The sequence below is a fragment of the Eptesicus fuscus genome, chromosome 8 (assembly GCF_027574615.1).
Source record: "Eptesicus fuscus isolate TK198812 chromosome 8, DD_ASM_mEF_20220401, whole genome shotgun sequence".
Classification (NCBI taxonomy): Eukaryota; Metazoa; Chordata; class Mammalia; order Chiroptera; family Vespertilionidae; genus Eptesicus; species Eptesicus fuscus.
This window is the reverse complement of record NC_072480.1, coordinates 47,090,800-47,116,332: the sequence shown is the minus strand read 5'-3', so window position 1 is coordinate 47,116,332 and position 25,533 is coordinate 47,090,800. Positions and strand designations below refer to the sequence as shown.

The 25,533-nt window shown below is 40.8% G+C and overlaps 1 protein-coding gene and 1 long non-coding RNA gene across 2 annotated transcripts in view; one reads left to right on the top strand and one right to left on the bottom strand.

The window, feature by feature from the left end:
- The window catches only part of LOC114232417 (uncharacterized), a 36,289-nt gene extending 26,278 nt beyond the window's left edge, over positions 1 to 10,011 (bottom strand). Inside the window, exon 1 of the long non-coding RNA XR_003618470.2 lies at positions 9,877 to 10,011. This is a non-coding gene — a long non-coding RNA (uncharacterized LOC114232417). The remainder of the gene's footprint in view (positions 1 to 9,876) is intronic.
- Positions 9,307 to 25,533, top strand: part of OBI1 (ORC ubiquitin ligase 1) — a 41,401-nt gene continuing 25,174 nt past the window's right edge. Inside the window, exons 1-2 of the mRNA XM_008144045.3 lie at positions 9,307 to 9,442; positions 21,465 to 21,600. Coding sequence (XP_008142267.1) covers positions 9,371 to 9,442; positions 21,465 to 21,600 — 208 coding nt within the window. The 5' untranslated portion in view covers positions 9,307 to 9,370. The remainder of the gene's footprint in view (positions 9,443 to 21,464; positions 21,601 to 25,533) is intronic.

Sequence of the window (25,533 nt, the reverse complement as noted above, 5' to 3'; positions counted from 1 at the left end):
TGAAGGGGTTATTGGTCACAATGGCAGAGTGAAAGAGAGCTCTCAACAACCTTGAACAGGACACAAAATGCTTCAGCCTAAAAGGAACCCCCTTATTTCACTTGCTTCTTATTTGCCAAATTGGAACCAGAGCTTCAGCACAGACCAGAGGGACAGGCAGGGCAAAGCAACCAGGTGCTCGGGGGCAGGGAGTTGGACATCATTGTAAACTGTATTCACGATTACTATTATAGGTGGAATTGTGTCCTTCCCCCAAATTGATACTGAAGTCCTAACCTTCATTATCTAAGAATGTGACCTTTTTCAGAAATGAGGTCACTGCATATGTAATTACTTAAGATGAGGTAGGGCATACCCCTAATCAAAGTGAAGTCATCCTTATAAAAAGTAGAAATCTGGCCGAAACCGGTTTGGCTCAGTGGATAGAGTGTCGGCCTGCAGACTGGAAGGTCCCAGGTTCGATTCCGGTCAAGGGCATGTACCTTGGTTGCGGGCACATCCCCAGTAGGGGTTGTGCAGGAGGCAGCTGATTGATGTTTCTCTATCATCGATGTTCCTAACTCTCTATCCCTCTCTCTTCCTCTCTGTGAAAAATCAATAAAATATATTTTTTAAAAAAAAGTAGAAATCTGGATACAGGCAGGTATGCAAGGAGAGTGCCCACCATGTGAAGAGGAGGGCAGAGGTCAGAGTGATGCTTCTATAATCCAAAAAACGCCAAAGATGGCCAGCAAACTACCAGACGCTCAGCAAGAAGCACAGAACAGACTCTTCCTCAGAGCCCTCAGAAGGAACTAACCCTGCTGACACCTTGATTTCAGACTTCCAGCCCCCAGAAGTGTGAGACAATAAATTTCTATTGTTTAAGCCACCCAATTTTTGGTAATTTGTCATGGCAGCCCTTGCACACAAATACAACTCCCATTGAATTCCATCTTAGTGAATAGCAGTACTTGTCCACGGCAAGAAAAAAAGTGTCAGTTACTCTGTTAATTTATAGTGAATTAGAGCCTGTTTGCTCATGCCCTTGTCCTCACTGTATATTATCTTCCCTAGTCTCAAAGGTTGAACTGTGATAAAGCAGCGTGCCTTCACCCTTAAGCCATGCTAAAGAAAGAGAGGACTCTAGATAAAGTGTTCCCAGATAACTATGATTTATATTATAACCATTGTATTACCACAACTTCAAGATTGTTTTGTGGCCTGGCTAGCGTGGCATAGTGGTTGAGTGTTGACCTATGAACCAGGAAGTCACAGTTGGATTCCAGGTTGGGGCCCAGGCCCAGGTTGTGGGCTTGATCCCCGCTGTGGGGCATGCAGGAGGCAAACAATCAATGATTCTCTCTCATCATTGATGTTTCTATCGATCTCTCCCTCTCCCTTCCTCTCTGAAATTAAAAAAATTGTTTTTTAAGATTGTTTTGTGTATGCGACAGTTCTAAAATGATCACATAACTTCATGCCTTGTATGAATGGTAATCAGACCCAGCTACTTAGAAGGAGTCCACTGGCCTTGTGGAGGCCTCGTCAAGTTTCTAGGAATAGAAGGGCAGTGCTCTAAGAGAGAAGAATGAAGACAGTAGAAGTAATTGATGGAATAAGGGTGAAGGAAAGGCTTTTATACTATGAGCTCCACAGATGTTTCTGAGAAAATATCATTCACTCTGCACTTTTCCCTCTAAGTTGAATTTAAATACTGTATAGCAGAAGGGGCCATTCCCCTGGCATATCCCCCAGGCTCTTGCCCATGGCCTTGCTATTCTGGTTAGATCCTCCTACTTCTTGCATAGAAACATAAATTTGTTTAATGGTTTGAAAACATTCTTATGTAAAAATACACACACACACATACACACACACATACACTTGTTCTTTCAGATCCAAAAAAAACAATTGCTCAAATAAACTAATATACATTCTAAAATGGTGATATGGAAAGAGAGATAGAAAGAGATAGAGACATAGAGTTAAAGAAGGACTAGAATGCCAGTCAGTTAGCCATTACCTGGTAAGGTTCACTGTGTGCTCTGCACCGTGCCACATGTGAATAATGGACCTTCAGTCTAGTTAGGGAAAGATTTTTTTTAAAATGTAGAGTCTAATAGAGGCATCTGTGCTTCTGTGCCTTGATGAGGTAGGTGCTCTCTATTCCTGCAGGAATTATCTCACTATATAATTGGTGACTTAATAATACATTTGCCTTCCTGCTCTTAGACTGTAAACTTTACCAGGATAGGGCTGAACCTGTCTTTCAACTTTTTAGCATTTGTCATAGTGCTTGACCCACAGTAGATGTTAAGTAAGAGTTTATGGGAGAAATGCATGCGATAAAAAAGGGTTAATATAGATCATAAATGATAAAAAATTTGAAAGGCCAGGAGATTATGAGGAAGCTAGAGGAGACAGGAAAAGCATCGTGAAAGAAATGAAAATTGAGATGTGGTCATAATGAATGCTGTATGGGGGGAAAAAGAGAGAAAAATCATAGATCAAAAAGTTAAGGCTAGTGATGTGGGGAAATGAAGCCTTATCTTAAATAACACTTGAAATAATAAATGACTCAGTTGCTAAAACAATGACTGGGGATGTTGAGTGTGTAAAGGAGGTGTTGATGCCTAAGCAACTAAGCAAGACTCCTGCCAGCTACTGAAGATGCCATTGCCAAGTGCAAGATGCTTTTGTGGGAGACATGCCCTCAGATAGAATACGAATATTTATAGGGCTTCAGTAAATAGGATGAAAACAGGGTCCTGGCTTGGAGTTCCTATGGGATGATCTCACCTTGGAAAGTCTGCTCATACCTAAATTAGGGCAGGAGGAAAAGAAATGTGCTCTATCAAAGACAAAAACAGCCAGTAACTCAGAGCTGGGTTCCCTATGCTGCTCTTTGGCAAATCTCATAACCTATTTGTCTTTGTGGTTCCTATTAGGATGGTCCTGGAGATGATATTTCCTTCATTCATTTTCTAGCAATCAAGAAATATTTGTGAAGCACCACAGTCTTGGATGCTACTAAAACATCTTTTTAAAATTACCTAATGTAAAACAATCACCTAATTTGCAACATTTTTAAATATTTAAAATTGTAACTTGTTTTGTCACAATCGCAGGGGATAACTAACAATAAGAGCACCCAGAATAGAAATTACTGTAGAAATAGGCATTTTATGGTGGATTGGAAGGGTTGGGTCATTTATAAAGTGGCTCATTAATCGTACACGTCAGGCACATCATTGGTAGTCAATAAAATATTTGTTGAATGAACAAACACAGGCAGGGACCTTGTCAGATTTACACGTGTATACTCAACCCTTAGACCATTGCCTGGCACATAAAAACATTTATATTTCTGTGGAATAATAAGTAACTCATTATATCGTATTCACTTCTTCAGCAACACTTACATTGTCATTTCGTACAAACTTGATGTGCAGATTCAGTATTAAAACCTCAACTGCTGCCCTGGCCAGTGTGGCTCAATTGGTTGGGCATCCGCCTGTGCACCAAAAGGTTGCTGTTTCAGTTCCTTGTAAGCGCACATGCCCTGGTTTCAGGCTTGATCCCAGTAGGGGCCTGCAGGAGGCAGCCCATCGATATCCCACTTTCACATGAATGTTTCTCTTTCTCTTTCCCTTCTTCCCTCTCTAAAAATCAATAAAAACATTAAAACAAACAAATAAACAAACAAGAGGTCGGGATTTGGTTCCAAGCCAGTGCAGCATAATAACTTTTCTACTAGAGTGTAAGCTGCATGAAACAAAACTTTGAGTTAGTTGTTCCTTACTGTCTTTAATAAAAATACATTAAATAAATGACTGCTAACTCCCAGCAGTCTATTCTTAAAAAAATGTACAAAGAGAAGCCAAGTTCCTCTGCTGTAATAACAAACACATTTTCAGACATGTTAGCTCATTTCCAGCCTGTGAGAAAATGGCACCATGGAAAGAAGACATCCATGCAACTGGGCCAGCACCTCTGATTAATTTTTAATACAACTTTTATGAGTTTTCTCAGTGTTAACCACAATCCAAGTGGGGGGGGGGTATAAATTTTAAACAAAACAAAACAAAAAGATTGTCTTTCAGGAATGAAAAATAAATGTAATCTGAAATCAATATTTATGAAGTTGTGATTAATTGACTGATGACCAAATGATTACAAAACGTCTGTCTGAAACATCTACTCAAATTTATTAGCTTTGACCAAAAAAAATTAAAAAACAATCTGAACTGGGTCAATGAAAGAATAATGCATTCCTAATCAATTTTTAATAGCACTTAAGACTTTATATTTTTTTAAACTTGCTTTTAAATAATTTATCATAAAAATGATTCTGATTTAAACAAGGGGTAAAAGGTGTTCCATAGCTATTTGATGGTTTTCTTAGGAAAGAAATTCAATTATGACTGACTTTTTATTACTGAATTACTTTATTAATAAAAATACATCTTGCACTTACTCAAAGGCATTGGGCCAACAATCTCAGAGTGTCCAAGTGAGATCTAGGATTTAGCTCCAATTCTACTATTACCTGCTGGTTTATTTTATTTGTGCCTCAATTTCCTCACCTGTGAAATGAAAGACCTACATTAAAAAAACAAACAAAAAACAGCCCTAAGATCCTTTCTAGTTCTAAAAGTTTAGAGCTAAGGATTAAGGTTTTACCCCATCCCAGGTGCTGCGGCTGATAGAATCCTCAGGTCACAGGACTGTGCCCTCATGCTACTAAGAAGATTAGAAAGAAATGAAGCAGAAAGTCAATAAGCCTGGCAACATTATTTAACAATTTTGGTCAAATGATGACTATTTGACAGTATTTGTAAAAATATATAATAATAATAATAATAATAATGATGATGATGATGATGTTTTTTATAGAGCAGAGGGAAGACATAGTTCCTGGTCTTAACCATCTACATTATTAAAAGCAAAGCCTTGGAATTGGCTTGGTTTCAATCTGGACCTAGAGAGAGAGAGTCCTAATCATCTGGTATTGCTAACAGTATTATTTAGATGTGTGTGTGTGTGTGTGTGTGTGTGTGTGTGTGTGTGTACTCATCCACAAAGCATTAGTGAACAAAGGAAGTATGATCCTACTTGTGCTTATGCGCACAATAATATACGAATTAAAATGTTTGTAAGGATATGCTCTAGAATGTTAACAGTGATTACTACACAGGATAGAGAGGTGAGGCATGAGTGTAGAGGAACTTCCTCTTATTATTTTATATATATTTAGATATATATATATATTATTATATATATATTTAGATGGCTTAATTTTCTTACAATGACCCTTGTTATTTTTCTATTTAGCAAAAAGCAATACAGTGTTCCATTATGAAGTGAAAAACAAGTAAAGACAATATTTAAAACAGCGTAGGTCTATTTTTTTAGAGGTAGTTTGTAGCTAAAGAAAATGTGGTTTGTAGAATAGTCATTTAATACCAGATACTAGATAAATCAGATACAAAACTGTGACCTCAAGAAACAGTCTGTTGTAAGGGCAAACACATAAACAACCAGCTCTAATGCAATGTGACCAGCACAAAAATAGATGTATGGACAGAGCACTGAAACAGCACTGAGAAGCTGTAACAATGATAGTAAACATGGAAAAAGATGTTGGAAATAGTCTCCATCCTAACATTCGACTTAACACGTATGCTATGATTTTTAAAATTTATCTTTGTGACTGAGGGTAAACACCAGGATGACTAACAAGAAATGAACTGGTCCCAGTAGCAATGGAAAAGTCTTCTTTTTAAAAATGGTATTCAACACACCTTTCTGCTGCATTGTTTCCAGGGATGGGTACCAGGGGCAGAACCTTCCGAGTCCTACATCCCACTCAGAGGATGGGAATGAAAGCCCTAAAATACCACCTTAGATATCAGAAAGGTGAGAACTGGGAATGAGCAAGATGAGAATATGGAAGAACACAGTAATATGGGGAAAGGAACTAAGTAAGATGGGGAAACTGGAATGACAGTGGGTAATGATCTGCAGCTTTCTCATTCTGAAGCGTGAGGTATGCAGCCAGGAATGGGAAAGATGCAATAGCAAACATGTGAATTACAGTCCCCATATAAATATGACTTCAAACAGCCAGGAAATAGGCAAACAGTGCCAGGCACTCTGAAAAAGTGACCATTAAACAGACAATCAATATGACTATTTTGCCCAGTTCCCCAACTCCAAGTACATGGTAGTCTCCAATTCCTAGAAAATGAAGTTACAGAGCTGTTTGGAAGAATTCTCACTGTCACCCGTGAGCCTATTTTGAACTGGACTTGGGCTTCTTCAAGTGAATTACTAGCTGCTTCAATCTCATTATTGTTCTTTTATTGACCTGAGAGCAAGCATACATTGACATCATTTCACACACACACACACACTCACACACTTTACCAATGAGGAAACAAAGAAGCAGAGGTTAAATAAATTGTCTGAAGCCGGTAGAGCCAGGAAAATGTTCCTGCAAGGATTTATACCCTCACAGTCCAGATCCAGAGCCTCTTTCTTTTAACCACTAGGGCCTAGTGACTAGGCTGCTTCTTGTCACTTACACTGTCTTTTTCAGGAATATTAGTCAAAGAGGTTCCATTGGATTTATTTCTAAATCTCTCTACTCATGGGTTGTTTTTGTTTGCATAAATTGATCCCACTGGCTCTTCCTCACTTAAATTTGCAGTTAAATTCCAAATCTGTTATAGTCAAGATACATTTGGGAACATTCAGAGTTTTTCTTTTTCATTGGAAGGAAATGGGAACTTACAAACTCCTTTGCAGTTCAACAGCACCTTTTATTTCCAACTGTGCACCTGAAATGAAGTCTTTAAACAAGTGCCTTTGGGAGTGTGGATGGCACACACGATTTGCAGCCTTCTCACCTTGCGGATGTACTAGTTGAACCAGTTAATAATGCCGATTTTTTCAATAGATGGAGTTACACATATGTTGATATATATGCGATTTGATATGTATGCTATTTTGTTGTATTGACAACAAGCTTCAAAACTTCACATGTCAAATTTTCTGAAGGTGTTAACACCATAGATATTTTTACGCTTAAAAATGTCGAATTTCGTGCCAAAAAAAAAAAGAGAGCATTTGCAGGAAGTTTTAATTCATTACTTTATTTTGAAGAAAAAGTTATCGTATACTTCGGGAACGTTATGGTGAACATGCTCCATCTCAAGATACTTGTGAACGCTGGTTTAAATGCTTTAAAAGTGATGATTTTGATGTGAAAGACAAAGCACGTCCAGGTCAACCAAAAAAGTTAGAAGACCAACAATTACAAGCATTATTGGATGAAGATGCATGTCAAACTCAAAAACAACTTGCAGAAAGATTAAACGTTGCTCAGCAAACAATTTCTGATCATTTACAAGCAATGGGAAAGATTTTAAAGGAAGGAAAATGGGTGCCACATCAACGGAACGAAAGACAAATGGAAAACCGAAAAGTCATCAGTAAAATGTTGCTTCAACGACATGAAAGAAAGTCTTTTTTGCATCAAATTGTGACTGGTGATGAAAAGTAGATTTATTTTGAGAATTCCAAATGCACAAAATCATGGGTTGATCCAGGTCAACCATCAACATTGACTGCAAGGCAAATCGATTTGGAAAAAGACAATGCCCTGCGTTTGGTGGGATCAGGAAGGTGTGGTGTGTTATGAGCTTCTAAAACCAGGTGAAACCATTAATACTGATCACTACCAACAACAAATAATAAATTTGAACCACGGCCAGTAGACACAGCAAAGTAATTTTGCTTCATGATGACGCACCATCACACACTTCAAAACCAGTTAAAGACACGTTAAAAGATCTTGCCTGGGAAGTATTAACCCACCCTGTATATTCACCAGACCTTGCTCCTTCAGATTACCACTTGTTCCCATCGATGGCACACGCACTTTCTGAGCAGCACTTCAAAATTTACGAAGAAGTGGAAAATTGGGTCTCTGAATGGTCTGCCTCAAGACAAGAAAAGTTCTCTTGGGACGGTATCCACAAATTACCTGAAAGGTGGGGGAAATGTGTAGCTAGCGATGGACATTACTTTGAATAAAGCACTTTTGATGTTTCTCTTGAAATGATCGTGTTTTCTTTTATTACAAAATCCGCATTATTAATCGGTTAACGGTTAATCAGCATTTTTAACCGGTTAATGATTAATCTTCATTTTAATCCATTAATAGTTAATCCACATTTTAATGGATTAATAATTAATCCGAAATACTAACCAGTTAATGATGCAGATTAATCTTTAACCGGTTAATGATTCAGATTAACTATTAACCGGTTAAAAGTGCAGATTAATTATTAACCGGTTAAAAATGCAGATTAACTGTTAACCGATTAATAATGCGAATTTTATAATCAAAGAAAACACGATCATTTCAAGAGAAACATCAAAAGTGCTTTATTCAAAGTAATGTCCATCGCTAACTACACATTTCCCTCATCTTTCAGGTAATTTGTGGATACCGTCCCAATAGAACGTTTCTTGTTTTGAGGCAAACCATTCAGAGACCCAATTTTCCACTTCTTCGTACGTTTTGAAGTGCTGCTCAGAAAGTGCACGTGCCATCGATCAGAACAAGTGGTAATCTGAAGGAGCAAGGTCTGGTGAATAAGGCGGGTGGGTTAATACTTCCCAGGCAAGATCTTTTCACGTGTCTTTGGCTCCGATCCTTAAACTTCATTTTAGATAAAATCCAGGGGCCCGCGGTGAAAGGTGTCTTCGGGGAAAGCTGCGATTCGATGTCTCCACAACAGTCTCAGAAACAGGTGAAGAGGCAATCACCGCGGGTTGTTTTTGAGCGACACCACATCCTTGACGAATCACAAAGAGAGCTGAGAGTGGCAGAAAGTTGTTTCGAACCATTAACATGTAGAGGTCGCCTTTTCCCTCTTCCTGTTTTGACTGCACCGTGCATTTGCAGGCTGGTTAGGGTTTTTCTTTCGATGGAAAACTCTCCCCCCTTCCCTCCGGTAAAGACAGGGGAATCTAATAGCTTTTATTTCTCTTCCTCTGCTCTCACCACGATTACTCTTTCACTTAAACTTTCAAGATCCTCCATCCGTGTAGTAAAACGGCTTCCCTTCCATTCACGGGAATCTTGCAGTTCCCACACAGGCGGAAGCTTTTATTATATGTATATTTTTCTAATGAAAGGAATGAAGGGAGGAAGGGGAAAGCCTCGGCGACCGCGTTTGGGAAGCGCGTTTTCTCGGTCTCCTCCCCGGCGGGCTGTGGCCCTGCCCGGCTGCCGTAGCGGCCTCGCACCGCCCCTGCGGCCGCCGGGCCCTGCGGTCGGCGGGACTTCCGTGTTGGCGGGATTCTGAACGCTGCCATGGCTCAGACCGTGCAGAACGTTACACTGTCCCTCACTCTGCCCATCACGTGCCACATTTGCCTGGGGAAGGTAATGGGTGATTCCGGGCGCTGCTCCGAAACGGGTTGGGGCTGAAGTCGCTCGCGGGAGCCCGGCGCGGTCCCCGAGTGCCGCGGGGACGGGGCGTGAGGCGCCGAGCTGGACGCGGACGCCCACCCGCGTTCTCCGCCGGCGCCCGGAGGCCGCCTCCCCGGCGACCCAGGGAGCGCGCGGTGACGAATGGGTTCATTCGTGCACCTTTCGGAGGAGACGGAGGATGACAGCGGCCTGGGGCCGGGAAGGAGGGCGGCGAGGGCTCCGCCGCCGCCGGCGGCCTCCCAGGCCGACGCCGGCTGGAAGGAGGCTGGGTCGGCAACGGGGCGCGGCCGTGCTCCGCGGAGCCCCTAGCAGCCCGGTCGAGCGCTCGGTGAAGTCTGGGAAAGCACATTCCCGGGGCCCGCCCTTCAGGTTCCGCCGTCCCCTACCCAGCGAGAGTGTCCATGCTCCTGGCCTGCGGTGCTCCTTGGGGAGTCTTCCGTTTCCGAGGTCCTTCTCGGGCTTGACCGGCCTGGAGCGCCCTGCGCTCCGGGTTCAGCACCGGAGCAGTAAATAGCACGTGCCCCGCGTGGTGTTCAGAACGCGAGGTGTGGGCTTTCATTCCGAGAAGGGGTTCGCCGTCGGGACACACAATCCCCACTCTTTGTGATGCAAGCGGTGCCTGCAGTGTTTATGAAAGCGGGGCAGAGAGAAAGTAAATCTGAAGTCGATGTTGGGTTTTGAATGTTCTGATGCATTCATCCATTTCCGTTTGTGCCTCGTTCTGTGTTTAAAAGAGCATCTCTTCACCACGTAGATAGGCCCAGAAGGGAGAAGATACTGTGAACAATTAGGTTTCTTTTCCCAACCGAACTGTTTTCACGTCTGTGGTGTGTGTATGTACATGTGTGTGTGTTTGCAGACTGAACCTACAGGTGCAGGATGAGAATGGAGAAGTATAATCTCATAGAGCAGATGTTTGAGTGCTAGGCAATATGATCAACTTGCTTTAGGTGTTTGGGGTTCTGTGTGAATTTACTGAGTTCAAGAAGTAGTAGGAAGTCAGGCTGGGAGGCAACTAGTAACCCTTGATGCCCAATCAGAATGAAATGCCAACAAAGTAGCAAATGTGCTGTGAGAGCATATAAGGGATGTCTTGATCGCTTCTGATTGGAGAGATGAAGGATGCTGTCTTGGAGGGTGGTATTTGAACTGGCATTTGCTACCAGTGCCTAGTTCATGACTGGGAGGAGGAGGAGATGGTGTTTCTAATTTGGTAAGTCTACATTTGGGCCTTGACATGAAATTCCCACAAGTACGAGTTAAATTCCTAGTGGATTTCCTCCAGCAGTAGTCTTAAAGGCTGATAAAAATATCCTTGGGATATAAGTTTTACTTGGTCTAGGTTGTATAGTTATATCTAGTTTCCATTAGTTTATAGGCTGTCTTTTGCAGTTGTGTTGAAAATGTGTTCTGCCTGGCTGCTACCTATGCTTTCTGTGTTTAACAAAAATTATGCCTAATAGAACATAGTGATTTGCAGATTACAGGTTGCTTTTGCATGTGTTTGTTTCATTTACTCCTCTCAATAGGGCTGTGAGCTAGAGTAGACTGGTTTCCCTATTGGTTAAAATAAGAAAACTAAGGCTTAGAGTCTTTGGGATTTGAACCTCTATTGCTGCCATTTGTCTTGAGTAGATTACTTCCTAAAAACTCACTTTAGCTCATCCATGACAACAGAAACTTTTGGTACCTCTTATTTCCCTGTATTAGTTAAGCTGTATTCTAAAATTACATCTCTATATATAAAAGCCAAAGCGATGGAACAACCAGTTGACCAGTCACTATGATGCGCACTGATCACCAGGGGGCAGACACTCAATGCATGAGCTGCCCCCTGGAGGTCATTGCGCTCCCACAGCCAGCCTCTCCTGGTCCCTCCCTCCCAGCCGGCTGCCCAATGACCCTGATGGGGGCCGGCCGGCCAACCTCCCACCATCCCTACTCCCTGTGGGCCAACCTGCCGTGGTCCTTCCCCCTGGCCAACCGGCCCCCGATGACCCCGATGGGGGCTGGACAGCCAACCTCCTGTGGTCCCTCCCCGCTGCCAGCCAACCTTCCTCAGCCCCTCCCTCCCCGGCCACTGGCCAACCTCCTGCAGTCCTGATCATCCGATCGCTGGCCAGGCCGAGGGACCCCACCCCTGCACGAATTTGTGCACTGGGCCTCTGGTTTGGTAATAAAAGATTCATGGTTTGTAAACAGGCATTTTTTTTTTTTTTTCTGTCTAATATGGAGGCAAAAAAGTGTAGTGATTGAGGGCCTGAGTTCTGTGTTCAGATTGCATGAGTTCTAATCTAGGCCCTTCCACTTACTAGTGACATGATCTTATATAGGACAAGTTGCTTAATCTCTTTCAGAGCAGTTACCTTATCTGTAAAATGGGAATGGTAATAGTATCAACACTCATGCTTGTGGTTATTGGAGGATTACATGTAGTAATTCAAATGCGGCGCTTAGCATAAAGTCTGGCCCATAGTAATTAATATTCAATAAATGTTCATCTTTACTATGGCACAGAGGCAGGCCATCAAACTAAGGAAATCAGCCTTTTCTAGTAACTGGTTCTTCCCAGTTGCTTTGTGAGGCTAGCACTCACTAGATGATTTGCATTCCCAACAGAGTGGTACCTGTTTGTTCTGGAAATTGCCACAGGATGTTCAGGGGTTTTAACTGGTTCCATAGCCTTTTGTATAGTTGAAGCAAATCTGATCTGCTTTTGCTACTCACCCTCCCATTCACACCTCTACTTGTGGGTTACTGGAGGGGACCTGGCCTTGAGTAGCACCTTATTCCCAATGTCACTCCATCTTCCCTGACACAGCATCTCTAGCTGCCTCTGAGATCTGCCTTCAGGTCTGTCTTTCCCAGCTCTCTTCCAGATAAGCTTTGTGCTACCCTCACCATTTGTCCCAAAATCTTGCCATCAGCAACCTTCTCTTTTGATTGTTCAACAGAATTAAGGGGCCATTATTTTTTGAGTGTCACTGGGGCGGGGGGGCGGAGGGGGGAGTGAAGGTGCATATTACCTTAAAGGAGATGGGGGTGCGGGAGACCTTAAATCTGAAGAGATAATATAGACGCTAATTGGGATGGGGGTGGGGAAGAATGTCCTGGAAAGCAGTAGTGGAGATAGTCTAAGTATACAGGTGGGCAGTGCGTTGTCTTTTGAATACAAATGTAGTACTCAAAATTGGAAAGTTTAGACATTTTGCATTTACTACTTCTGTCTCTACCTTAGTCTTAAAGGTGAATTCTCTCTGCCCAATAATGTTTAGCAACCTTGCCAATATTGTAAGTAAGAGCTCTATGTGTCCTGAGGAAGTTAGCTACACATCCTGTGGGATGATTTATGTATAACATATTTTCTTGCCTATTTCTCCTTAATTTTTTACCATGCCTTGAACTAGTGGACCGGCAGAAATATAGGAATGATCTAGCCCAGGATATCTGTTAAATGACATCATGATACTGCCACCAGAATGCTAAGACCAGATTATCTCTAGATAATTCCAGATATTTATCTCTTCAGTTAGAATTCAAACTGTGAACCCAAATCGTTGTTGCTTGAAATATTTTTATTGACCGACTTTGTGTTTTGCCACCAGTGACAGGCAAATGTGGCCCACAGTTGTTTTAGTAAAAGGTGAAAAGTTACAGCTTTATAGGGTTAATCATTCTGCACCTAGGACTGTCTCCCCTCAGGCCCATTCCAGTGGAAGAGCCCACTCTCTTACCTTGGTTTATCGTCTCTTCCTTCTCTTCCTCACTAGCTTCAGGGGCATTACCCTAGGACAGTGATGGCGAACCTATGACACGCGTGTCAGCACTGACACGCGTAGCCATTTCTGATGACACGCGGCCGCATGCCGAGGATGAAACATTTGCTGCTCCTGAGGATGAAACATTTGAGACTAAAGTCTTAGAGTTAGTTTTTTCCTCAAAGTGACACACTACCCAAGTTATGCTCAGTTTTTTGGCGAAGTTTGACACACCAAGCTCAAAAGGTTGCCCATCACTGCCCTAGGATATCACTTCAACATGCATACTGTACATGTGTTTGGAATTGTGCATTGTCACTTACTCTTGCCATTGTCATCTTGAATTTTTATTTCATACTAGAGGTCCGGTGCACGAAATTTGTGCATGGGGGTGTGTGTCCCTCAGCCCAGCCTACACCCTTTCCAATCTGGGACCCCTCAAGGGATGTCCGACTGCCCGTTTAGGCCTGATCCTAAACGGGCAGTCCGACATCCCTCTCACAATCCAGGATTGCTGGCTCCCAACTGCACGCCTGCTTGCCTTCCTGATTGCCCCTAACCACTTCTGCCTACCAGCCTGATCACCCCCTAACCACTCCCCTGCCAGCCTGTTTGCCCCTAACTGCCCTCCTCTGAAGGCCTGGTCACCCCTAACTGCTGTCCCCTGCAGGCCGGGTCCCCCCCAACTGCTCTCCCCTGCAGGCCTGGGTCCCCCCCCCAACTGCCCTTCCCTGCAGGCCCGGTTGTCCCCACCTTCACTCCTCTGCCGGCCTGGTCACCCCTAACTGCCCTCCCCTGCAGGCTTGATCGCCCCCAACTGCCCTCCCTTGCAGGCCTGGTCCCTCCCAACTGCCCTCCCCTGCTGGCCTAATCGCCTACAACTGCCCTCCTCTGCTGGCCATCTTGTGTCCACATGGGAGCAACCATCTTTGACCACATGGGGGCAGCCGTCTTGTGTGTTGGAGTGATGGTCAATCTGCATATTACTCTTTTATTAGATAGGATAGAGGCCTGGTGCACGGGTGGGGGCCAGCTGGTTTGCCCTGAAGGGTGTCCTGGATCAGCGTGGGGGTTCCCTTGGGGCATGGGGCGGCCTGGACGAGGGGCCTATGGTGGTTTGCAGGCCAGCCACGCCCCCCGGCAACCCAAGCAGAGGCCCTGGTATCTGGGATTTATTTATCTTCTATAATTGAAACTTTGTAGCCTTGAGTGGAGGCCTGGGCCGGCCAGGGTGTGCAGGAAGCTTGGCTTTCTCCATTGCTGGGGAAACCCAAGCCTCCTGCTTGCTCCGTGGCCGCAGCCATCTTGGTTGGGTTAATTTGCATACTCACTCCTGATTGGCTGGTGGGTGTGGCTTGTGGGTGTAGTGGTGGTACGGTCAATTTGCATATTACTTTTATTAGATAGGACTACAGGCCCGGTGCACAAAATTCGTGCACGGGGTGTGTGTGTGTGTGTGTGTGTGTGTCCCTCAGCCCAGCCTGCACCCTCTTCAATCTGAGACCCCTCGAGGGATGTCCAACTGCCCATTTATAAATGGGCAGTTGGACATCCCTCTCAGAAACCGGGACTGCTGGCTCCCAACCGCTCGCCTGCCTGCCTGCCTGATTTCCCCTAACCACATCTGCCTGCCAGCCTGATCACTCCCTAACCACTTCCCTGCCAGCCTGATCAATGCCTAACTGCTCCCCTGCAGGCCTGGTCTCCCCCAACTGCCCTCCCCTGTTGGCCCGGTCACCCCTAACTTCCCTCCCTTCAGCCTGGTCACCCCTAACTGCCCTCCCCTGCTGGCCTGATCTCCCACAACTGCCCTCCCCTGCCGGCTATCTTGTGGCAGCCATCTTGTGTCCACATGGGGGCAGCCATCTTGTGTGTTGGAGTGATGGTCAATTTGCATATTACCTCTTTATTATATAGGAGGAAGAGTACTGTTTTATTGCCAGAGACCTCATTTGAGATTAAATTAGATATAAACCTTAATAACATAGGCAAATTATGACTATGTATCTTGGGAAGATCTTATTAAAAAGCATTATCATGTGTTTTGGTGTTGTATATAGCAGAATCTGGATTGAGGTAGATGGGTGGACAGGAATTGAGGGAGGGATAGATTCTTTGTATTTTGCTCCTGTAGGTTATAGTCAAGTAAGCAGAGTACTATAATTTGGTGTAGTAATTCCTTCTCCTATATAGGTTTCTATACATCTAAGGTAAATTTAAATTCAGAAGTCATCATCTAATAATTATTTAGTCCAAATAAATGAATTAGTCAACTGTTTAAAAATCCAGCACAATGACAGTGACAGTACTGTTACTGGTGAGACGAGGAAAGATTTCAATCAAAAGACAAAGTGTAGAAAAACAAGCAAGAATTTACTGACCACAGTAAAAACATACTAGGACAGTGAAACAAGGACCATTGCTCCCCTGGTTGCATGTCTCATACGGTCCCTTAGAGGTTAGGGGATATGTGCCTGTGGGGAAGGACAGGAGGACAAAGGGAAGGGAATCAATGGCGCTGGGCCTTGCTCCCTGGAGGGAGAGCACCCTGAGACCTTCACTCTCAGGGGTTTTAAAGGCTGGGTGTTTAGGGAGGTGTTAGGAGAGAATCGATAGAATATTCATCAGCTTTATGCTGATGTACCAAAATGAGATTTATTCTCTTAATTTTTCTGTCCTTGGGTGTGGTTGGCAAATGGCACTAACTGGATTTCTGTGATTTGTCTCCCTGAGTAGTGTAATTTAAACTATTTACCCTCTTGTTGGGGAGTAGTGCAGACCATTTACTCTTAAGTATCCTGTGTTTAGGAAAAATAGGATTTACTAGGTGGCTGCAAACTGCTATTTAGCTATCTATTTTAGTTTCCCTCTTCTACTTGTCCTGAAATTTTCCTGGCTTCTTCCTATTCTGTAACGGTACCAGATATTGAACAGTGAAAATGATTCTCCTGTAGGTGACATTGCTAAAGACTCTTAGCAGATAGTCAAGTAGTTTGACTGGTTGTTCTTGTATATATTTTGATAAATTAAATGGAAAGATTAAAATTTTGCTTTTTCATAGTTTCACAGTGGCCATTGACCTTTGCTTCTTGAAATGCTTTTAGGGGTATTATCTCAGCCTTTCATTTTAATATATAAAAATTCATGTTTATTTTAGAGTATTTCAGGCATTGTATCAGGTGCTGTAGGTGAATACAGGATGAGCAGGACATTGCCACTACCGTCAAAGATCCTGAAATCTAATATGGAATGAGGATATAAACAATTTTCTAAGTACAGCACAACACAGAAAGAAGTGAACATTAAATCAGTGCATAAGGGGGACTCTTATGAGGATCAGAAAAAGACTCAGGCACTTCTAAAAAGGATTAGTGAAGGCCTTGCAGAAGAAATAGCAGTTGATTTTCATATTCAAAGATGGGAGGGATTTTATTTTGATTGGGGAAACTGAAGACCAACAGGACACATCAAGATAAGAAATGAAAGCAAAATTAAGTAGGGAGCCTCCACTATTGGTATTCTTTTTGGTGAACATTAGGTAGATGTGATTGAATTGTAGGTTATGTCAAATATTAAAATAGCAAATCAAGGGAAATAGCTGTTAAAGAACCAGACAGATTATGTTGCTCTTGAATGCTATACTTAAAACTACGAGCAGAAAAAAACCATTGCTATTTTGCAAAAGAACAGTGAAAGTTGCTGATCCATATTTTAGGAAGGTAGCTCTGGCATCAGTATGAAAAGTGGCCAGAAGTGAACATTTGGAAGCAAGGAAGTTTGGGAAGGGGTTACTACAATAGATCAGGGTAAAGAATGAGAACCTGAATTCATTATTAAGGTGATGATGGGAAAGAAGGGATAGATGATAGGCAAATAACATTTAGAGGCAGATTTAGTATATTTTAACTATTCTGAGATGTACTTTTATCCACCTGATTGTATCTTACAGGTGATGCCATCTTATAGTAATTAGCAGCATTTTTCCTTTGTTTTGCTTATTGGTACATCTTAAAAACTCTGGCTTCTTAGACTTGATAAATGATACCAGGATTTGGTGACAGATTGGATAATGAGGAGAAGTAAAAGGGTGAGTCAGAGACAGCTCTAAGTATTCTAGCCCAAGTGGTGGTAGCAGAGGAGGGTGTTGGAGGGTGGTCCCCTTAACTTAGACAAGAGGGAATGTAAGAGGAACGATTAGTGAAGGCCTTGCAAAGGAGATAGCATTTGATTTTCTCACTTTTTAGATAGGAGTGTGGGAGGAGAGGTTATGAGGAGGCCAAGTTTGGTTTTGGGCATATTATGGTTGAGGCAGCTACAAGAACCTTACATGGAGTTGTCTTCTGGGCAAATGGATATAGCAATATTGTTACCTTTACGTTCCTTCTTTTTTGTTTGTTTGTTTTGTTTGTTTGAGGTATTGCTAACACCTGAATGAAAAGTGTACTAGGTTAAACTATAATTTCAGAGGCAGAAAGATGCCCCTTTTAACTAAAGGGCTTACCCAAGGTCAAATAGCTCAGAGACAGAACTGGAATTAGCCCCAGGTTTATTTCTCAAGCTCTGCCACTTTACTGGGGTCTATTTACAGAGGATTCTCAGAAGTTGTCACCATAGAAAATATGTTAACACTACGTGATACTTGAGATTAAGAGAGAAATAGGACTATGTCAGATAAGATGGTTCAAGACAAACACAGAGAACGTAGCTGTACCACCTCTAGTATTTTGACTAGACGCATTTCAGTCTCTGATCCTCTTCCCATCATACCTACTCTCTAGCAGTATTTCAGCTTTACCCAGACCCATCCATTGACTCTATAATTCTCTCACTTTTTCACTGTCTTTACCATTCAAGAACTCATTTCCCTTATTAACCATGGTCATTTATTATCATCAGTCCCTTGTCTCTCTCTTTCTTCTTGGCAAAACTTCAACTCATTTACTTCCTGCCTGAACCTGAGTAGCTAAAAGTTGGCAAGAAAATACACACCTATGTTAATTCATCATTACAGTTAAAACCACAAATAGGAACTCAGTAGTGTTTGGCAATCCTGCTACATGTACCTAGTAAATTTACTTTCTCACTTTTAAAAATAACTGCTTTATTTTTCTATTTTCTCAAGTTGATATCCTCCGTTTCTCACTTTCAGCAGGTAATCTCACCTCATATTTAATGACAAAATATAAGCAGTTAGAACAGTTGCAACATGAATTCTATAATCTTCTATCCATAGATTATCCAAATGTTTTGTGTTAATTCTCATACCCCTAGGTCTTCCCTTTTCTTACAATGGAAGACAGATTCTCACTCCTATATAAGCCAAAATCTCCCCCTTGTGCTTTGGGTCTCATTCTTCTTACTTTTTAGGAACTTTGCTATCTGTGGCTCAGATCCCTCTCCCATGGGGAAAGAAAGGGCTTAGTCCCACGAAGACTGCCCTCCACTTCTTCACAAGCCAGTCACAAGTACAGAATGTTACCAGTACTTCGGACTGACTGACTATAACTCAGAGCTTCCCATGACCCCCTCCATGGGTTTGATTAATCTTCTAGAACAGCTCACAGAACTCAAGAAAACCCTTTTCCCTGCTAGATTATAGATTTAGTACAAGGGATATTAAAGGATACAAATCAGTGGCCAGATGAAGAGATATATAGGCTGAAGTCTGAAACAAAGGAGCTTCTGTCTGTCCTCTGGGAGCATGGGACCTGTCATGGTGGCATGTGGAAGCACTCTGGTTCTCTGAAAAGGGACTGACAGGCCGTTCTTTTGGGTATTTTAATTGAACTTATTGGGGTGACATTGGTTAATAAAATTATAAAATTATGTAGGTTTCAGGTGTACAATTCTGTAACACATCTTTTGTATATTGTATAGTGTGTTCACCACCTCAAGTCAAGTCTCCTTCCATCTGTCCTTTTGGGTTTTTATGGAGGCTAAATTACTAGTCATGATTGACTGAAGCATTGGCCATTTTTGACTTACCAGCCTCCTGCCCTTTCCCCTCTCTGGAAAATAGGGGATAGGACTAAAAGTTCCATTCCTCTGTCCTCAAAGTTGGCTCCTCCTACCATCAACCAGCCCCCACCTTTGGTTCAAAAATCACCTCATTAACATAATAAGAAACACCTTTGTTGCTCTCATCACTTAGATTCTAAGTGATGAGAGCAACAAAGGTGTTTTTTAAAATTCCTAGGGGTTTGGGAGCTGTGGGCCAGGAGCTATGGATGAAGACCAAATATCTGAGAAATATATTTAGGTTATCTGAATAACCAAAAATATATATATTTCTAATAAATCAGAACACCACACTCACTCCCAGATAAGCATTTACTCCTTGCTGCTGGTAGAGTATTTTGAAGGAAGAGTTTGAGTGCTTCATGGGCATTTATTTATTTTAATTAGTCCAATCAAATCAGTTGAACTGAATGAATTAGAATTGGTTTCTCCAAGAGGAAGCTTAAATCCATGCTGAAGATCTTCTCTTTAGTTTTCTTAATGCTAGTGTTCATAATTAAGGGAGCATCTAAATTTTGGAAGCCAAACTAGAACGAGAAAGCACTTTGTAGTGAGACTTCAATTGATTTCTTGCCTGGCACAGATCACCATACATCCTGTGAATTCTCTTAGGATAGGGACCCCTTTGAAATTGACACTCATATTCTGAATGTTTATATATTGAGGTGGACAAGCAGTTTCTCTGCGGAAAGTGGTTTGTGGTAGTCTGTCTCTTCTTTCTTCCTCTACTTCCTCTGTTTTTCCTTGATCTTCCGGTCCCTAATGCTGAAGGACTCTACAATAGTATTGTTAATATTATTAGAACAAGAAAATATTGAAAATGGCTATAAAGTGTTTTGAGTCCTGTAGTAAAAGTGCCATGTAAATCAAGTGAAAATCTAAGCATTTCTTTTTTGTTTTTATTGTTAAATTTGTTCTGGTTGAAGAATATTAAGTCATTATTCCCTCTATCAAGTTCCCCAGCTTGAATTGAATGCTAAATACTGTCTTAATAGCAATTACTTCATCCATCAAAACCTTTGTTGAGTACCTACTGTGTATTAGGCTGTCTTTTAGGCAGTAGGGATTTGGGAAAGAATGAAACTAAGGAAGTTCTTGCTCTGATGGAGCCTCCATTCTAAAAGGGGAGATAGATAATAAATATGTAAACAAATATGTAATATCAGGTAGAAAAACTAAAGCAATTTCTCTCTTCTATCTTCCCTCTGGGGAGATAAATAATAAATATGTGAACAACCAAAGCATGATGTCAGGTACAACTAAAGCAACTTTTCTCTTTATTTTCCTCTGATAAAACAATTAAACACAGCCAAAACACCTAGTTAACCCTGAGCAAGCCACATGGGTTTCCTTATCTGTAAAGTATATTTACTCTTTACCTCAGAGGGTTATTTAAAACAAAGCAAAACAAAAAGAGAAAGAGAAAATGTATGTGAAAGCCCCTTGTAAAATATATGACCATATAAATGTAAAGAATTATTATATGTACTTGTTTAAATGGAGTCAGAGATTTGTGTATTAGATGTATGTCAATATTTGTCATCATTGTTTGCTGTTTAGGTTATAAGCCACCTGAGAGTGGTACTCATGTCTTTTAGAGTAGTTTTAGCTTTCACGCCTCTGGTTTGGGAGACTTTCCAGTAGATGCCAATGCTTAATTGTTGGTTGCTGCTGCTCTCTAATATAGTAGAATCAATTGAGGGAAGTATTCAAGTATCAGATGGGTGTTTGGACTAAATGATCTTTAAAGAACCTTCTATTCCTCATTTCATAATTCTAAAATAGAATAGTTGAAGGAAAATTGTCACAGCCTTTAGTGGAACAAAATGCATTTTCTTTTTGGACATGAGTGTGATTTGGAACAAAATAAAACCATTTCATAATACAGAATAGGACAAAAGTAGGTTTACAATTGTGAGTATGAGAATCACAGTTTATTCTTATATTATTATTTATTAATTATTGTATTTTCCAAATGAACAACTGTAAACATACTTTTGCCCCACCCTATATGTCAGATGTTTTAAATATCTCAGCTAGTATCTCTGTTAAACATAGATAAGAAACAATGTGGTAACAGAAGTAGCTACTCTGCTGTACTCTAGAGAAGCAATTTGTTTGCTCTTAACTAAATCTATTGGGATTCTAGTTATGACTATTGCCCTGTACTAAAAGTAATGTTTCTTTTTTTTTCAAAGGTACGCCAGCCTGTCATATGCATCAACAACCATGTATTTTGTTCAATTTGTATCGATTTGTGGTTGAAGAATAATAGCCAGTGTCCAGCTTGCAGAGTCCCCATCACTCCTGAAAATCCTTGCAAAGAGATTATCGGTAAGGGCCTATTTTCTGAGCACATAGAAATGGATTTGAAACAATCTCTAAGTAGTGTCTATTTGGAGGAAGACCAAAATAGACAACTTTCAATGATGTTATTTTGCCAATATCATACTGAATGGATTGGTCATTTGTATAATCTATAAGTGGAGCATCTGAGGAGCACAAAGCATTATGAGAAATCTTAGAACTTCATGGAACTTACATTCTGATAGGGGTTGTGCATGTAGACCAAAATATTAATAGTTTAAAGCAGCACATGAGAAAGGCCAGGAAAAGGCCTGGAGTGTTCAGGCAAGAAAGTTCACCTAGCAACATTGAGAAAGGTTTCAAGAAGCAGGTGGCCTTTATGTTGGGATTTAAGGATTGATAAAATTTCACCTGGTAAAGATTAGGGAAGGTATTTTATGCAGAGGGAATAGCATGAACTAAAGTTTAAAGGTAGGAAAACAAAAAGCATGTTTTTGAAAATTAACAGTAGTTTGGGATTGACTACTGAAATAAGACTAAAAAGGTAAATTGAGACTTTAGTGACAAATTAAGTTAGGAACTTGCTCTCTGGGTAAGAAGAAGGGTGAGGTATGTATGATGGTTTTGAGCAAAGAAGTTGCATGATCCAAGTGCTTGAGGAAAATTACTCAGGTGATCATGTAGGTTGGGCTGTAGGGGAGAGACAGGATGTGAGATGGTCAGTTAGGAGGTTCTTGCCCAGGTGAGGGAGAATGTGAATCTGGATTAAGGGTAAAAAAGAACATTCAGTTCTGTACTAGTGCAGGTAAGAGGGAGGATAAAACTTGAACTAGAAGCCCTAACCGGTTTGGCTCAGTGGATAGAGTGTCAGCCTGTAGACTGAAGGGTCCCAGGTTTGATTCTGGTCAAGAGCATGTACCTTGGTTCCGGGCACATCCCCAATAGGGGGTGTGCTGGAGGCAGCTGATAGATGTTTCTGACTTTATTCCTCTCCCTTCCTCTCTGTAAAAAAGTCAATAAAACATATTTTAAAAAAACACACAAAAAAAACTTGAACTAGAAGACCCTTGAAAAATAAAACATTTAAAGAGTTGGATTTTTATTCTGCTCATATAAGTTATTTCTGTTAGATTATAGAAATTAAAATGATTTTTATTTGTTTTTGCTTCAGGAAAAATTGAAAGTGAATATATCATTAGCTTTGTGTGGGAGACACCTTTCAGAAACCTTAAGAAGTCATTGTCTTAGTCCCAAATTAGTGAAAATAGACTTAAATAAGGTTTTTGCAATGGAAATTTAAAAGAAGATATAAGCTAGAATACAAAAACTAGTAGGACTTTGGAACTAAGAGATCTGAAAGAGGAATCAGAGATGGCTTCAAGGTTTCTTCCTTGGGTACCTGGGTGAAGTCTGATAGAGGAATATTTCTCTGCTGTGCTGCATACTATAGTATTAACCTCTCTGCCTCTAGTTGTTTACCTGTACAGAACTTCACCAAGGAGTCAAGTTTTTTCTTGCAAAATATGAGGTTAGATTATTAAAATAATTTAAATGTTTTTTCTAGCAGCTTCTCTTCATGTTTCTTCTCCTGGCTTCTTTCATTCATATGTAAGAAATATTTCATGCCGAAACCGGTTTGGCTCAGTGGATAGAGCGTCGGTCTGCGGACTGAAAGGTCCCGGGTTCGATTCCGGTCAAGGGCATGTACATTGGTTGCGGGCACATCCCCAGTAGGAGGTGTGCAGGAGGCGGCTGGTCGATGTTTCTCTCTCATCGATGTTTCTAGCTCTCTATCCCTCTCTCTTCCTCTCTGTAAAAAATCAATAAAATATATTAAAAAAAAAAAAAAAAAAAAAAAGAAATATTTCATAAATTCTCTCATGTAAAGTAGTTCATCTGTAGCATTTGGATAGAATATCCTGAAAAAGAACATCTGTAAAATGCCTTTGCTATCATGATGCTAAGAAGAACAAAGAAGGTTACCACAGCTTAAGTGAAAAGCTCTTGGGAAGAATTCATTTAGAATGTATTTGTAACGAGTCATTATTGGCATACAATAATGCTATGATTTATAATACATTGTAAAATGTAGGTTGTTAAAATCAGTGAAATGGCACATTAATCTTTTTAGGGTGTTACCAGTGATTAGGTATGTTGGAATGAATAAATTGATTATATAATATACATTATAATGTATATGTATTATATATTATGATATGTGGATAACATGTATAATTATATATTATGTATATAGATAACATTATTTATATAATTTATTGGTTAAATATAAGTATAATCATTGATTTTATCATTATTTAAGAATTGTCTGGTAGTCCAAATGTGATACTTAATAAAATATAGCATTTACCTTTAATGAGTTTACTATAGTAAGATACACAGATAAATGAACTCAACTGAAGTTTTTTCTTATGTTTTTTTTTTTTTTTAACTTTTTTTGTTTTAACCTTTATTGTTGAGAGTATTACAGATGTCCCCCTTTTTATCCCCATTGCCCCCCTCCACCCAGTTCCTTCCCCACCCCAGGCCATCACATCCTACCCCACCCCACCCTATTTTCTATGTCCATAGGTAATGCATATATGCATATAAGATCTTTGATTGATCTCTTCCCCCCCCCGCCCCCTTTTCTCTGAGATTCTTCAGTCTGTTCCATGTTTCTATTTTATTAATTAGTTTATTTTGTTCATTAGATTTCTTGTTTATTTTGATTTTTAGATTCTATTGTTGATAGATATGAATTTATTGCCATTTTATTGTTCATATTTTTATCTCTTCTTCTTCTCCTTCTCCTTCTCCTTCTCCTCCTCTTCTTCTTCTTCTTCTTCTTCCTCTTCCTCTTCCTCTTCTTCTTCCTTCTTCCTTCTTCCTTCTTCCTTCTTCCTTCTTCCTTCTTCCTTCTTTCTTCTTTCTTCTTTCTTCTTTCTTCTTCTTCCCTTCAACATTTCATATAATGCTAGTTTGGTGGTGCTGAACTCCTTTAGCTTTTTCCTGTCTGTGAAGCTCTTTATCTGGCCTTCATTTATAAATGATAGCTTTGCTGGGTAGAGTAATCTTGGTTGTAGATCCTTGCTGTTCATCACTTTGAATATTTCTTGCCACTCCTTTTTGGCCTGCAAAGTTTCTGTTGAGAAATCAGCTGATAGTCGACAGAGCACTCCCTTGGAGGTAAATAACTGCTCTTAAGATTCTCTTTGTCTTTAACTTTTGGCATTTTAATTATGATGTGTCTTGGTGTGGGCCTGTTTGGGACTCTGCACTTCCTGGACTTGTAAGTCTGTTTCTTTCACCAGGTAGGGGACGTTTTCTGTCATTATTTCTTCAAACAGGTTTTCAATATCTTGCTCTTTTTCTTCTCCTTCTGGCACCCCATAATGTGTATCTTGGTACTCTTGAAGTTGTCCCAGAGGCTCCTTATACTATCTTCATATTTTTGGATTTTTTTTTTCTTTTTGCTCTTCTGATTGGGTGTTTTTTGTTTCCTCATATTCCAAATCCTTGATTTGATTCTCAGCATCTTCTACTCTACTGTTGAATCCCTGTAAATTATTCTTTATTTCAGTTAGTGTATGTTTAATTTCTGACTGGTCCTTTTTCATGTGTTTGAAATTCTCATTAAGATTCTTGTAAGTTTCACTAAGTCCCTTGAAGCTCTCATTAAGATCCTTGAGCAATCTTATAACCATTGTTTTGAACTCTGTATCCAGTAGTTTGCTTGCTTCCACTTCTTTCATTTGTGACATGTTTCTTTGTCTCCACATTTTGGCTACTTTCCTGTGTTTATTTCTATGTATTAGGTAGATCTGGTATGTCTCCTGGACTTGTCTCAATACACTTTCTTTACTTCTCTAGTTGCAGAACTTCCATTCAGCCAGATTTCAGGTAGTTCTGAATGATTGTTGTTCTGTATTTTAGTGGTAATTTTCATATGGTTGTGGGAGG